Consider the following 17,088-nt stretch of genomic DNA (forward strand, 5'->3'; position numbering starts at 1 on the left):
GATGACAGCCTGCTGTGCCGGAGGATAAGAATCTACTTCTGCACATTCCAGCATCTGCCCTGGTTTTTGCACACGATTCCTTTGTCAACAGAGTATTAGTGTTGTGTGGAGGGAAGCCTATATATTGAAAAATGGGGACAAACTATTTCTTTGAGGCCTTTCAATTTCCTTTGGAAGCTCAGTTCTTCAGACAGTTACAAATCCTTCAAAGCTCCTCAAAGACCATACTTTGCAACCAGTATTTCTATGTGTTATCCTCCGTTGTCTCTCAATGGGTAGGAGCTATCCATGGTGTGACCCACAGAAATCCTATTCTCAATTATCAACATAGTTTGAGTTACTCCTCACTCTATCCCTTCAAAAGCTTATGCTAACTTCTAAAGAACTCCTCTGACCTGGTGCGCAAGTTAGTAGCTTGAGAGAAGCTAACTGTGTGCAAGTTACCATGCTTCACAAACGTAGACCACCTATTTGGGCCATCAACCACACAAGGGATCTTATTTCCATTTTCCCAGATGAAGACCCTAACGCCCAGATAAAATAGAGATTTTAAAAACCATTGCTGTTGAATTCAGTCTAATTTAAAGTAACCCTATATAAGAGGCTAGATCTGCTCCTTCAGGTTTCCAAGGCAGTCAACGTTATGCAAGTAGACTCTCTTATCTGTCTTCCACGAAGGAGCTGGTGTGTGCTGTTGGCAGTAAATGCTGAATCACCATGCCAGCAGGACTCCCCAGCCAGACCAGCCTGTTCTGTAGTGGGCAGGCAGTGCACACGGGGTCACACAACAGAAACCTGGCAGGAGGGCTTCCAAACTTTTGTGAGAGAGCAAACTGAAACCTGTAAGGTCACGTTTAAGCCCAGCAATTTATGATTCTGCTCAATCCCTAGGGCTGGAGCGCGTGCTCGGCCCCTTGAAGAGTTTATTTCCAGACAGGGATCATCTACAGGCAGGGAGGGAGGAAAGGAGGATAGGACCGAAACTACTACTCAATGAAAATATGAAGTCTTGTACACTGTAAACTCTACTTTGTTCAGCAGTCTCGCAGTCTATATCAAGTAAAAACCAATAATCATTAACAACAAAATTCAATCCTTCTAGCATACTCCTCATCACAGTAGCTCCGTTTCTAGAGTGACCACACAGGTAAAGGACATAGAGGGCACCACATCCCTGGTATGTCTGAGAAGCCAGTTCCACTCTGCCCCTTGGTTGGCAGAAGTCTCTAGACCTTACGTAACTTCCAAGACTAGAGAAGATAGTCAACTCTCTGACTTCTGGTTGTAGAGAGTACAGAATGAATACATAGTATTTCTATGGGCTTCATATGCAAGCTAGCACCTAATGATGAAGCAGTTGTTATCAGTACCACAAGAACATAAAGTAGGGGTCAGCAAACTACAGCCTGCAGTCTATTTTTGTAATAAAATTTTGTTGGGACACAGTCATGGTTATTTGCTTACATATTTGCCTGTGGCTGTTTTCACATGACACGAAAGGGGAATAGATGCCAAAAGAGCCAACATGGACAGCAAGCCAAAAGCATTTATCACCTAACCCTCTCCGGGAGTGAGAAGAGGGAGGACATGGAGCAGGAGTGGAGGTACTGTGAAGGGTCACATAAGATGGCAGTATTAATGGGCTGTACTGTCCTAGTTAAATCCAGCTGAACCCTGGTCCCCAACTTGCGTGTGTAGTCAAATGTGACCAAGAAAACACAGATACGGGGACCAGTATCACTTTGCATTCACAACAACAAATATCAAGGGAGCTTTTGACATTGTCCAACAAGCCTAAATAACAATCAACAATCCATTCACTATCTTACTCCCCTAGACATCTACATTTAATTCTTCCATCTCTATCTACATTTCAACACCTCCTTCCCTATCTTCTATTCAAGATTATTGCCCCACTTCCTATTTTACTGAGGAGAGAAAAAAAGAAACCACTTTCACAACCATCTGGGGGTTCTAATACTATTTTGCTTTCCCCTTCCATTTCTATCCTGATGGCACTATGAGGTAAGCCCTGGACTGCTAACTTCAAGGTTAGTGGTTCAAACCTACCAGCCACTCCTTCCTTGGGAGAAAGATGAGGCTACCTGCTCCCATAAATACTTACGGCCACACAAACCCCCAGAGCAGGCGTCCTCAAACTACAGCCTGTAGGCCACATGCGGCCCGCCAAGGACATTTATCCAGCCCGCTGGGTGTTTTTTTCCCCCGCTTGTTTTTTACTTCAAGATAAGATATGCGCAGTGTGCATAGGAATTTGTTCATAATTCTTTTTAAACTCTAGTCCGGCCCTCCAATGGGTTTGAGGACAGTGAACTGGCCCCCTGTTTAAAAAGTTGGAGGACCCCTGCCCCAGAGTATCACTGAGTCAGAACTGACTCAATGGCAACAGGTTTGGGTTTTTCGGTGGGTTATGGCTATAGCAGATTGGATCACTGCTTCAAATATTTCATGTGCTTTGCACCATACGATTCTGCAATACCTCCACGATGATTGAAGGTCAAAGTGTGCCAATTCTGAACCAAAATTTTCAAAGCCATCACCTCAACAAGGTCAGTGGAAAATGCCTGTGCGTGGATCCTTTCTGCTGAACCTTGGTCATGCGACTTAAGGTGATCCATGAGATTTGCTGTGTGTGCTCTTCACCCTCTGCCAAAACAACTGTGTGTGTTCTACATCGGGGAGCAGCAGACTACCGGCTGCAGGCCCAATTTAGTCCACCACCTTGTTCATGGCAATGAAGTTGTAATGGAAAACGGGCATTTACCTATTATGTGCAGTTGCTTTTGAGTAATGTGACAAAGTCTATATTGCCTACAGAGGTTAAAATGTCACATTCTTATTCTAAACAGGAAAGGATCGTTGAGTCCTTATTCCAGATAATGACTGTCTGTTGTCTGGGCACCGAAGAAGGGCAGCGCGAGCTCAGCAGGACCCAAACCAAGCCCCTGAGCCCCTGCAGGTGTGCCCATTCCTATTTCCCCCTTTCCACTCATAGCTCACATCCAAATGGATATTCCTGGAAAACCTACTGCCTCTATCTTCAAAATAAATTGAGAACATGACTACTTCTCATAACCCCAGCAGCCCTCATCAATGTCCTAACTCAGGGGCATTTCAGCAAGCTCCTTACTGGTCTCCCTGCTTCACCCCTCTGCCTAGTCTATTCTCAACACAATCACTGTCATTGTTTTCGAACTAAATTCTGATGATGTGCTCGCTCCGTTGTTCAAACCCCTCTAATGTTTTTTTTCAAGCTCACTCTGAGTAAAAGTCCTAATGTAATCTGACTGACCCTTACTTCGGGGTTTCCTCTGTCATTACTCCCACAGGTCACACTCCACACTCTAACCACACTGGCCTTCCATGCTGGTCACCAAACTCCATCAAGTACGCTGCAGCACCTCTGCACTGTGGTCTCTACTGGGGATGTCCATGCCACAGACGCCAAATCCGCAGTCTAGTCCGGTCTCTGCTCCAATGACACCTCCGGGAACCTTCCCCGCCCACCCCATTTAAAACAGCAACCCCCAGTGCTCTTTTCTCTAGAAGGCTTACCACATGACCTATAATACATTTACCTGTTTATTCACCGTCTCCCTCATCCTAATAAAAGCTCCTGGAGGCCATGAGCTCTTGTTACCAGTCTCTTTGTATAGCTGTATGTATAGCTATCTGCTTAGTGCCTACAGAAGTGCCTAGTTACATGGCTCAAACCAAACCCACTGCCAGTGTGCCAATTCCAACTCAAAGCTACCTTCCAGAAACAAAGTAGAACTGCCCCTTTGGGTTTTTACTCTGTAAATTCTTATAGGAGCAGACAGCTTCATCTTTCTCCCCCAGGGACTGGTGTCTACTCAAGAAGTACTTGTTGAATAAATGAATGAATCTCTGGCCTAAGAATCATGACTACTTTATATTTTACATTACTAAATATTCACTAATAAACCAGCATGGTTTGGAAGGAAATGCTCTAATAAAGAAACAGTGGATGTTGTTTTAATAATAGTCTTACTTTGAAAAGGAAGTTTTTTTCTATCATTACAGCAAAGAAAATAAAAAAATCATAATAAATTCAACATAATTATTTTAAAACCTCGACAGAATTTCAAAGTTACTTTAAAAAAAAATCTAATATACTAGCTATTTTACCACCACAAAAGAATTTTACCTCTAGAAAGTATACTTGCAAGACCCATCAGCTCCTAAAAAGTGAAAACCATTGAGCACTAACTCTTAAAACAAATGTCTTTGGTAAGAACTGAAATGGCCCTCAGCCATCTGAACATCAGTGTATGAAGTCGCACCCTACCCTGCCTTCACTTGCCTTTCACTATTTTCCTTTGTGAATCTTTCTCCACACTTAAAAAAAATGAAGAAATCCTGCTCTAAGGTTCAGATATTACTAAAATTAGATGTTATTCAAGTCAATTGTTTTTTAATATGACAATATTAGTAGATAAAATACTGCATAGTACAAGCCAGGCTATTTATTTACTAGGCTGACAAAACATTAAGAGGGGACTTCAAAAAGTTGGTGGGAGAATTCCATTATCTTTTAACTCCATTTCACCATGAACTTTTTCATTCCCCTTGTATCTGCCAGCCATGAGATCGGATAAATTCAAATAAGTATTCCTTATTGTCATCAGATATGGAGACTCATCCAGTCACTAGGTTTAGGTGTAAAATGTGCTGCTTCAGATAACCAAAGTTAAGATTTACTTTGTAATAGATTTACAAGGTTACCCAGAATTTATTTGCTAAGGGGAAGAAAATCCCTCAGAAATAAAAACATTTTGCAAAAACGGTTTTTCTTAAACAAACAAAAACTTAAATGGGGAGAGGGAGAGAGATAGAGAGAAAAGTCACCACACTTTAAATGTTGAGATGTCATGGTCTACCCAAGCCTTTCAAGAAGATTACTTTGATAGCTCCTCTTTCCCCAGGGAACTCATTACTCATGCTTTAGTGAAGACTGTGCTGACAGACACCAGCTCCCTTATTAAAGAGCTCCTTTCTTGTGGGAAACCAGCAAACTAATCACACTATTTTCAAATTCAGTTAACAGGCACCTTTTGGCATATTGATGTAAAAGCCATTATATTCGTTTCAAGTAAAGGTTTCAGTGGCTTTGTAACACTAAGGGTGGGTTTTGTTTTTGTATTACTTACCAAGTCCTAAAAGATCCACAGTGGGCTCTGTGGTTTTCTTAGGGCTAGTACTTTTTTTAAGTTCCAATTGCTGATCTTCCTTCTTCTGCAGCTTTAAAGTAAACAAATACATTTATTAATTTTTCTTTATTAGTAAACAAATAAGCCTTTTAAATCCCCAATTACACATTTTGATAGCTACTGTAATCAAGCATTTGAAACCACAAAGTTTATACCAAAACCCCCCCACCTTTGAATAAGTAACAATCCTTATATTTAAGACCCCAAAATAATGACTACAAATACATAGCATTTAATATAATTGTTCTTAATCATTACTTCCTTTATGTACAATTTACTTTCTTAAATTGGTCTTAAATAGACAAACTTCATTTCACATTATTTACTAGTCCCTGTATTTAATTTTATTCCCGTTAGCCAAGGTCAGGAAAGGCAGGCCACACTGGGACCTTCCAAAAGCATTCTATTACTTCTACCATCCCCAAGGCTGATATGTTGAATGTCACTGTACCAACAACAGCTTAACAAAATATTGTTCGATGTTTCCCTTCGTAGTTCACACCATCAGTATTTTTTAACATAGCATCTTTATAGGTCTAAGAGCCCAAGCCATGGATACACAGTTCAAACTTGCTCTTTCTTCCCTTACAAAGACCTACCAATACACTGGACTCTCAACTGTAAAGGTTGCCTCTCTCTAAAACAAAATAAACCATCCATTCACCCAACTCTATTCCTACAAGAGCATTTCTTCACAAAAAGAAAGTCATTAACTTAACCCATTATATGATTTGTTAGCGACTACAGATAGCTAATTTCTCAGAACTTATCTAACCTTACTTGTTTCTTGGCAAAATTGCTGCCCTCAGAATTATTTTCTAACCAACTAGTCTAATCAACACATCATACATATATCAATTCTTTAATAACATTCTCAGATACAAAATTGTGACAATAACCAAGTTTCTAAAGTTTATTGTAAACCACTTCTCTATTTTTTCTCCAACACAGGTAAATTTTTGCTCAGGATTTCAAACATCATTCCAAAGAAAGTATGTCAGTAGCAGGTTTTCAACGGCACACCGCATGATTCCTGTGCATCAACATTTCAATCCACAAGGTTTGGGGATGGCCACAGGCATGCAACCTTCAGCAGCTCTCGGGGAGGACAGTACCTGCTGCTTTGCTGCTGTCACCTTCAGTTACCAGTGATCAGACCTCGGGGTCTGGCAATCAGACTGAAGCAAGGCTTCATCCTGCACTGCTTTCCACTCTTGTTCTTATGAGTAGACATTTAAATATCTAATGCCCAAATTCGTTTTACAATGGAATTAGAACATTTTAGAGTTAAAAAAAATGTAGCTCATTTTACAAATTAAACGGAAACACAGATATTCTGTGAGAAACAAGGACAATTGAGTTTCTTAATATTTTTAATGTATGCAAAACAAGAAGGGTTTGCTAAGAAGGATTTTTGGGAAAAATGGAATTAAAAGATAATGGAATTTTTCCAGAGACTTTTTGAAACTTCCTTGTATTTTATGGAACTATCATCTGTCACCGAAAGAAATCATACTTCTATAAGCTTCCTGCTAAGAATCCTGAACCTCTTTTCAAGCTAATTATTCAAATTAAAGCCCGCATTCTGGTATAAAAGGCATTTTTCTCACCTAAGTAATGAGCATGTAACTATACACTTATTGTTTGAAAAAGCGGGGCAAAGAGAAGTGAAACCATGCGGGGTTCTCCAATGATCTCCACTCTCACTATCCAAGCCATAGCAATTCAGAAAATGTTTCCTTCTGGATATTCACCCACACATCTGTGACCAAAGAGTCTCTTTCCTAAGTTCGATTTCAGTTGTTTAATGGTTTAAATATGGCACTATACTAGGAAAAGACCGTCAAAATAATCAACCTCCTTTCTTTACCATATGTAGCACTCAGTATTCCAAAATTCAAAGATTTAAAATTAAATCTCAAGTAATGGGATAGGAAGCCCAGAGTAGTTTCTCCTTGTCCCTCATTCTTGTGTCTAAAGCAGCTGTTCTCAACTTGTGGATCGCTACCCCTTTGGGGGTCAAACAAACCCTTTCACAGGGGTCGCCTGATTCATAACAGTATCAAAATTACAGCTATGAAGTAGCAGTGAAAATAATTTCATGGTTGAGGGATCGCCAGAACATGAGCAAGTGTATGAAAGGGTCGCGGCATTAGGAAGGTTGAGAGCCACTGGTCTCTAGCAACAAGGCAATGTGATGGCCTTTCAGCATCCCAGCACTCTTAAACTGGCACCCTCCATTCACCTTGAACACAGTTGTCTGACGAACCTTCCGAAGTCCATTTGTTTTCTACAACAAAATGTATTTGTGCTCAATTTATTAGTAACATATTATCAGTGTTGTGTTCAGAGAAGATCTATAAGCAAATTCTCAAAATGCTTTCCAGTTAAACACACTGGTTCACAAAACAAATTAATGTGTAATGCCCCCAAAATCAGCCTTCCTGACACCCCCCCGCCCCTGCCAAATCTAACTCACTGCCACAGAGTAGATTCTGACTTACAGTGACCCTATGGGACAAGGGAGAACTGCCCCTGTGGGTTTCCAAGAGTTTAACTCTTAATGAAAGTAGAAAGTCTTGTCTTTTTCCCACCTTCCTGGCCTTCTAAAATGTTAAAATTTTCAAAAGCATGTATGATTTCTACCACAGTTGTCTAAAACACAAGCAGCCACATTTATCAAACATTTTCAGGATATGAAGGAGAAAATCCTAAACAAAAACATGAACACCCTAAAACAATGTGTGCTTCTGTTCTATAGTACACCAATGACTGTTTTACTGTGAGTACAAAAGAAGGGGATACAATTACTGAAGCTATATGAATTACAGCTACCATTAAAGCACAGCACGAAATATCTTAAAGCCAAATTTTAGGAGATATAAGAATAAAAATAAATAAATTAAGGATAAAACAAACAAACAAACAGAAAAAGAATAAAAATGTTATTATCTTGTTAGGATTTATATGCAGGTACTAATAAGGTGCAACAACAGTAAATCAAGATCTTGACAATGACTTCTCTCACATAACTGTCACTCGATAGTTCACATTCAGCTCAAGCACAGCACAGAATATTTATGGAATGATTCCACTTTACATTCTTCTGGTACTAAAAACGTCACACATGGAGCTTTCCTTTAAGTGAGCCAGTCAACTGTGAGTGGATAAAATCATGCAATTTATAATTTATTAAACAAAATATCCTACAACCAAGAACATAAGGCTGCTTAAATAGAGCAATTTTATAAAATATAATTTCCTTAGATTCATAGTGAACATATGTCTTATTCCAATTATTAAGACCTTTATTAGGGGCAACTTCACCAATCTTTTGGTAATGTTGTACTACAAAGTATAATGGAATCAAAATCGACTTCATTTCCAACTGCCACAGTTACCATTCCCTTTGACTTGAAACAAACCACACAGTAGCTGGGCCTTCTGAATGCGATGTGCTATCTTTAGTTGGCCAGTTAGTTCCGATAATAGCATCAATATAGCCTGTAGGATTTGTAAAGTTCCACAACTTTCTAAGTTTTGCAGAAAAACTATCAAAATGATTATCTTAGATTATACTTTTACTTTAAAGCCAGTTTCCTTTAACATGCACAACATCAGACAAGTAGAAGAGACCTAAAACCCATTATATTCCACTCTCACTTTAAAGTGAAGGGAATTACAGTGACACGGTTTATACAATGGCTCTGTCAATGAATGGCTATAGGGACAGGCTTATCTGACAAGGCTCCCTTTCTCTACTCCAGAATTTCTGTCACTTAATTTCTAATTATCGCAAATCAAATTGACCCAATAGTTACTACCAATGGACTACTGTTTCTCCTAACGACCCAAAGACCAGGAACCGTAACCAATAAGACAGAAGGGACAGGGCAAATACGCAAATGATATTAACACCAGGTAAACGTTAAAGACCATGTGACAGGTCTGAGACATTCTGGAGTCCCAGGCAATGGTGGTGGTGGGCGATAAGGATTTTATGACGGCAGAAGTATTTGCTTTGAAATTTAAGAAATATAGGAAAGACTCTGACAGGTAGTTTTCCCTGTGAAGAAAACTGGCCATAAGATAGTGGGAAAGGCACCAACAAGGCAACACCCACTAAACCCACTGCCTTCAAGTTGGTTCCGACTCAGTTTCCAAGACTGTAAATCTTTGAAGAGACAGCCTCATCTTCGGAATGGCTGGTGGGTTTAAAGTACTGACCTTGCAATGAGCAATGCAACTGCACCACTTCACGTGACTGCACCACCAGGGCTCCTTTTGAAGTGCAGTAATAAAAGACAAACCCAAAAGAGCAAGCTAGGGTCCTACTACGGAAGGGTTTAGTAGTTGACTGGAGCTAGAAACCAGGCCACTTATTTTCAAAGGGGTAGTGAAAGGATGACGCAAGGGAAAGTGTGTTGTGTTTGTGAACTGTACCGAGGAAGAAATAATTGCCATTTTAGGCAATAAAAGGTGCACTGGTGGCAGAGTGGGTCAAGTGTTGGGCTGCTAACTGCAGGATCGATCGCCATGTTCAAAGCCACCACCACAGTGGGAGAACGATGAGGCTCTCTGCTCCCGTTCAGATCCACAGAGCAGTTCTCGTCTGTCCTACAGGGTCACCATGAATCAGGATTGACTCAAAGGCAGGGAGGCTGCTTTGATTTTGCAGGCATGGGATGCGTGTGGCTGTGACATTATAAAAACAAGACTTTGCAAAGATTAACATTAATCTACTGCCTCATTAGATCTTGAAATCACAAATGTTTTCGAACAAATTATTCAAAAGCAGAGAATTTTCAGTACACCTACTATATGTGGGTGCTTGCTGGAATCTTCATAGTGCAATTTAACCTTTGTTAAGATTTTTTTAAATTGTTTTTATTAGGGGCTCATACAACTCTTACCACAATCCATACATTCATCAATTGTGAAAAGCACATTTGTACGTTCATTGCCCTCATCATTCTCAAAACATCTACTCTCCACTTAAGCCCCTGGCATCAGCTCCTCACTTTTTCCCTTCCTTCCCCGTTTCCCCCTCCCTCATGAACCCTTGATAATTTATATATTATTATTTTGCCATATCTTGCACTGTCCAGCATCTCCCTTCACCCACTTTTCTGTTGTCCATCTCCCAGAGGGGAGGCTATATGCAGATCCTAGTAATTGGTTTCCCCTTCCCAACCCACCCTTCCTCCACTCTCACGGTATCACCACTCTGGCCACTGGTCCTGAAGGCATCATCCGGCCTGGATTCCGTGTTTCCACTCCCTATCTGTACCAGTGTACATCCTCTGGTCTAGCCAGATTTGTAAGGTACAATTGGGATCATGATGGGGGGTTAGGGGGGCGCGGAAGCATTTAGGAACTAGAGGAAAGTAGTATGTTTCATCGTTGCTACATCACACCCTGACTGGCTAGAGACCCTTCTGTAAGGGATGTCCAGTGGCCTAGATGGACTTTGAGTCTCCACTCTGCACTCCCCCTCATTCACTATGATATGACTTTTGTTCTGATGCCTGAAACCTGATCCCTTCGACACCTCGTGGTCACACAGGCTGGTGTGCTTCTTCCATGTGGACTTTGATGCTTCTGAGCTACATGGCCGCTTGTTTACCTTCAAGCCTTTTAAGACCCCAGACACTATATCTTTTGATAGCCGGGCACCATCAGTGTTCTTCACCACATTTGCTTATTCACCCATTTGTCTTCAGCGATCGTATCAGGGAGGTGAGCACACGATGATATGATTTTTTTGTTCTTTGATGCCTGATAATTGATCCCTTCTGCACTTTGTGATCACACAGCCCGGTGTGCTTATTCCATGCAGGTTTTGTTGCTTCTGAGCTAGATGGCCGCTTGTTTGCCTTCAAGCCTTTAGGACCCTAGACGCTATAGCTTTTGATAGCGGGGCACCATCAGCTTTCTTCACATTTGCTTATTCACCCGTTTTGTCTTGTTTACAATTATTTTATGAGATGAAATCTTGTACCAATTTGTATTCCAACTCTATTTGTTTTACTTATTCAGAACCTTAGTAAAGTTTCTACTCTTCTTCAACATCCTTTATTTCTTCACATTAAAATATACTAGTAATTCTGCTACTGAAGAGTTTCCTTATGCTGTGTATTTAGGGTTCAATTTAGAACTGCAATCTTCATTTTATTTTCCCAATCACCAGGACATTTCTCAGTAAACAGCTCTGTGAACATCCTAGAGATGTCAGTATCCCAAGCAATCAAATCACTGGAGAGGCTGGATTTATACAAATTTTAGAACTTGAAAGAGACTTAGAAGGCATTTACTCAATTTAGGGCATGATATAGTTAATGCCACTCTAACACCTCTCTTAATCAACTTTCTCTGTGAGACAGTTGCCAGAACAGGGGAACTCACTGGAGACGACTCTGTGGAATTCTAATGTACTCAGAGCTCATTTAGGCTTTCCTTTTTAAAAATCAGGACATTTGTTCATCTCTAATATTGTGGTTTCCACGTTAGTTAGCACAACTGTAAAATGTCTTACAATGCTTCATGAATTGAACTGGATATGCAGTGTGTCTCAGTATTCACCATAAACACCAAACGGCTAAATTGGCAAGTTCCCTGCCAATACAAAACGTTACAGAATTTTTGTGAGAACTAAGTAAAATAACACATAGGGAGATACTTTCACAATGCTTGGCAAACAGGTGTTTCAAAAATAGCAGCCGCTGGTGTCTATAGTGGCACCAAGAACTGCAAGTGTGAGGGGCAAAGAGATTAAGATATGGTTCTTATTCATAAGAAGCTTATTTGAAATAGGGAAACACACACAAGGATAATGCTGGTTCACTGTGAGTTAGTAAAATGGTGAGTGTGTGTGTTCCTGAAGCTCACAGGAGTGCCATGCTTTTGGCTCAGCATGTATCTGAATAATGTATTATGAGATGGTTGACCAGATGTCCTGGTTTGCTCAGGGAAATTTCAGCTAACTCCTGTTCTCCTCACCATAAATAGTGCCTCCGCTTTTATATTTAAAGTATAGTTTGGAATACCCATACCAATTATACTTAGAACCTCTACCTTGAGATAAGAATTGGCTGTGGTACTACTGGAGAAAAAGTCCTTTCCCGGTAACTTGTCAGCTCCCCATGGGTAGAATGATCTTTTCTCAACGTCTTGTAAGTCTTGGAAGTACAGCTGGAATACTCTAGCAATCTTGTGAGGATGGCTCGATTTCATCTCGTACACTCTGAAAATGTTAACAGTGGGGGCCAGTAACTAGAGAAGGACATCATGCTTGGTAAAGTAGACAGTGAAAGAGAGGAAGACCCTCAACGAGATGTAATGACACAGTGGTTGCAACAATGGATTCAAACAGTCACGACTGTGTTGATGCCACAGGATTGGGCAGAGATCCCAGTCAGAATCAACTCAACAGCACCTACCCAAAATACCAGGAGACTTAGACCCTATGTTCACCTTGAAATACTTAAACCTCATTTGTGAACTTGTATATTTTAGAAAGTCAACAATGTAGCATGCACATAAACACAACTGATACATGCAGTAAGTGTATCCACCCCCCCCACCCCCACCCCCACGGTTCCTCTCCTTCCAGTCCATGTTACAGGGGCACAGAATGGTCCAGGAACACTGGATCCCCGTTTGAGACTCCAAACGACTAACAGACACACATGTTACCACCGAGTCAGCAAGGGCACTGACAGCTCCAAGAGATAATGCTTTCTGTCCTATCAAATCCTGAAACCGGAAAGATGGCAATAGTATTCATGAAACACAAAAGGCCAAGTAACACTCATTCTTTCCTATTCGTGTTGTTTTCCTTTAATAGTCAGCCATTTACAGGTGAGAGGAAGAAAGTGAAAAACAGAGCAACGTACAGTTCTTTTTCCTTTCAGTTTTTCCTTAACCATTAGTAAGGTGAACGTAGAGAGTATCGAATATATGCATATCAGAAATTCAAATAATAGTTCAGGAAGATTCTTGGAAAATACAAGAAATACAACACAGAACTTGCCTTTGAGACTGGATCTCAGAGGAAAGGAAAACAGGCGAGAACCACAGGCAAGAGGTACATACGGCAGGTAGAAAACGCACTTCTCTCACCGTCTCTCAGCCACACAGGCCGTGAGCTCCTGTCAACTGGGGAAGGAGCTCCAGAAGTTTGTTTTCCCAACCACCACCCACCCTGCATGTACAATGTTGAGGCTGGACCCAGATGTCTCCCTGAAGCCAGCTAGGCAGTCCAGCCTGGGAGTCCCTACCCAGACACTGCCAGCTGCAAGAATACTGTCAACTGCTATAGAAGATACACGCAGCCTTTGTCACAAGACCAAAAGAATTGGCTGTAATTACTGAACATTCTGAACAGATTCCATAGAAGAATTCTGATTCAAAAGGGGGTACGGCAAAACAAAGTGTCAAATTCTCCTGGTCACTAGACTTTCTAGAGCCAGAGGTAGGATTAAATTCCTGAAACTACTGCCCTGAGATAAACTTGAAACCGTAAATCAAAGGAACTCCTTGAAGACATCTTAAAGCCCAATTAGTAAAGCTGTTTATTCAGTTGTATGACCAAGCCATGTCTCTGCTCATCAGTAATCGAGTACCATAGTAGGATCAACATCACAGAGCTGTAAGGATTAAGAAATAATATACATAGAGAACTTAGAACAATCTCTGGCAAATATTAAGCACATAGTGTTTGCTATTTAGAGAAGCCTTGCTGGTATAGTGGTTACATGTTAGGCTGTTAACTGCAAGGTCAGCAGTTCGACCATCAAGCTGCTCCTTGGGAGAAAGATAGGGCTTTCTACTCCTGTGAAGAACTAGTTTTCGGGAGGGTGGAGGGAAGGGAAGGGATAAAGGGGGAACAGATTACAAGGATCTACATATAACCTCCTCCCTGGGGTATGGACAGCGGAGAGTGGGTGAAGGGAGACGTCAAACAGTGTAACATATGACAAAATAATAATTTATAAATTATCAAGGGTTCATGGGGAGGGGGAAGTGGGGAGGTAGGGGAAAAATGAGGAGCTGATACCAAGGGCTCAAGTAGAGAGAAAATGTTTTGAGAATGATGATGGCAACAGACAGACAAATGTGCTTGACACAATGGATCCATGTATGGACTGTGATGAGTTGTACAAGCCCCCAATAAAATGATTTAATTAAAAAAAGAATCACAGTTTTGGAACCAGATAGGAGTTCTACCCTGTCCTATTAGATCACCATGAGTCCGCATCAACTAGATGACATTGAGTGTGGTTTGGATTTGCTCTTTTAATTACCTTCAATCACTTCATCTAACCTAATTGTTAAGTCTTCCACGTTGGCTGCAACATTTTTCCAACAAAAGCTTTAACTTAGTACAACGACCCACTGTCAAAGCATTTCTTAAAGATGTGTTTTTTCTTATTTTTCTATTTAAGGAAATTTCTAATTTACTAAGAGGGATTGTAAAGCTTGCATGCTTACTGAACAAAGTATTCCTTTCTTTCATTAAATAGGAAATAAAAGCTCTGCATATAAATGAAGTGGATTTCTTTCCTCTTTATTGCCTCACTTGCAATAAACCTTTAAATTATTACAAAAGCATTTAGAATTTCCATGAGGGAAAAAGAATGTTTCTAATTTACTACAAGCTTGTAATAGAACTTTCTGTCACAATCTATACACGTTTTATCATCACAGCTGCCTTAATAATGAGCAAGTATTAAAAAGCTATTAAACTTCAGCTGGTTCAGTATTTTCCCCCACCTTCTTGCCAGACCCAAGCAGAGAAAGGTTGTTTGGTGCATGTTACAGACTTTGGCTAGAAGATCCCCATTAAACAATTCACTGCCTCTGTTTTTACCTCGCTCAGGTTTTCAGTTACAGCTACTTTCTTCTCTTGCCACTGACATCATTCACACAGGATACTCTAACATTTTGACAACTGAGAATTTTGTTGATGGAGAAGATGACTGTTTCTTTGCTCCATGATTGCACAAGTTGCAACAACAAAATTACAAGAAATGAAATGTTATCACGTGCTAGGTGAACTGTGAAAAAATGCTGACTGAAAAAAGTGGGTCACAAAAGAGTATATAGAACACCAATTTATGTGCCATGTCCAGAACAAGCACAACTGAACAGAAAGATTAGTGATTGCCAGAGAATGAGAGGAGGGAGAATGAAGAGTGAGGACTAATGGGAGATTCCTTTTTGGGGTGATAAAAATGTTCTAAAATTAGACAATGGTGATGACTTGCACAAGTCTGTGAGTGAACCAAAACCACAGAATTGTTCACACTTTAAATGGGGAGTTTTATAACGGTATATGAATTATATCTCAATAAAGTTGTTATTTTAAAAGTGTAGAAAAACTTAAAATTGAAAAAATGTTCTTAATAGAATTTCCCCACAAACTGGGTGGGGAGTCTGAAATAGAGTTTAGCAGTGAACATTAGTAGTAAAATCTGTGTGAGGAAGGCCAGCATCCCACAGGACACACTTCCATAGCCACATTATCTAAGTGTCCCACAGCCCAGCCCTCCTGTGATATGGGGCCCACTCCTCTGCCTCTGCTCTAAGACAAAGGGGTAGGAAGCCAGGGAGTAAACAAGCCTCTCCGCATACTTCCAAAGCCATTGGTACTATCCTGGGTACCAATTCCTGAAATCACTCCACATTAAAACCTGCCTCGACTTCCTGTTATTTTCCAAAATATTATTGCATATAGCAAAATAGGATAATATTAAAACTGCTCAGTACACAGTCACCGACTTAACAGATGAATGAATGTGATACGACAGTCCTTGGAGCTGGGCAAACTGTTAAATTACAAAGCAAAATACATTCCCTTATAAAAGTGGCTTTCAATCGTTTTTCTATGAGAAGCAGATGCTGGCTAATCTACTCTTATAGACGGCACTCTCCATCAAGCCTCTATTATCTCAGCCTCTTAGCTAGGTTCTCTTCCTCTGGCATCGTCTCCCTTCAAGCTTACTATATTGCAGCTAGGATGTCAGCTCTCACTAAAGCACTGCTCAAACCAATATATCCCCTATTCAAAACCAGCAGCTGATTCACGGTTTATTCCAAAACTCAAGGTTCTCTCAATACTATCTTCATATACTCTAATTAAGTTGATTGTTCCTTATTGCTCAAATATGCTGTATAATTTCCTTTTCTTTCGTGTTACTCTTTCTGCCCATCACCCTCTCATCTTCCTTCCCATCACTCCTTCCAAGCTCCTCGCAAACGTCACTCCCATCTCCGCTCAACCTTCCACAGCACTCTGCACCACTCCTGTGCTACCACACGTCTTTGGCTATAATTGCTTATTCATATCAAGCTTCAAGTAATTGAAGGCTTGGAGAATATTGGGGCGGGGGTTGTCACACTACACACTGATTTCTGTAAGGCTATTAATATCAACTGACATAAATTTCCCCGTATTTCAAAGATGCTTCACGAGGAAAAAACTACAAAGTGCTAATACTTGTCTTCATAAGCCAGACATAAAAATTATTTGGGATACTTCTGGAGAAACACCTGGAGATTACTATCTCTGCCAAACACCTGGAGATTACTATCTCTGCCATCAGAAAAGAGACCATAGATTACTATCTCTGCCATCAGAAAAGAGACCATGTCCATGTCTTGAGATTGATAGCCAAGAATGCCAACTGCTGTCACAATGATGGAGCCAGCACGGTGGTGGAAGTCATCAAGCTAGCCAAGGAGAAAGGCATCAAGAGCAGCTACCTTTTGGCAGGTGGCACCTCAAGGACACAAGGAGCTTGCAAAGAAAGAAGTTCCTATGGGCAGACGATGC

General features: G+C 40.6%; 1 protein-coding gene across 1 annotated transcript in view; it reads right to left on the reverse strand.

Moving 5' to 3' along the window:
* Positions 1-17,088, reverse strand: part of SMAP1 (small ArfGAP 1) — a 153,663-nt gene that overhangs the window by 18,691 nt on the left and 117,884 nt on the right. The window contains exon 7 of the mRNA XM_004696318.2: positions 5,193-5,283. Coding sequence (XP_004696375.1) covers positions 5,193-5,283 — 91 coding nt within the window. The remainder of the gene's footprint in view (positions 1-5,192; positions 5,284-17,088) is intronic.

The sequence above is a fragment of the Echinops telfairi genome, unplaced genomic scaffold, assembly GCF_000313985.2.
Source record: "Echinops telfairi isolate 266 unplaced genomic scaffold, ASM31398v2 ScPeMD7_3533;HRSCAF=4204_0, whole genome shotgun sequence".
NCBI lineage: Eukaryota > Metazoa > Chordata > Mammalia > Afrosoricida > Tenrecidae > Echinops > Echinops telfairi.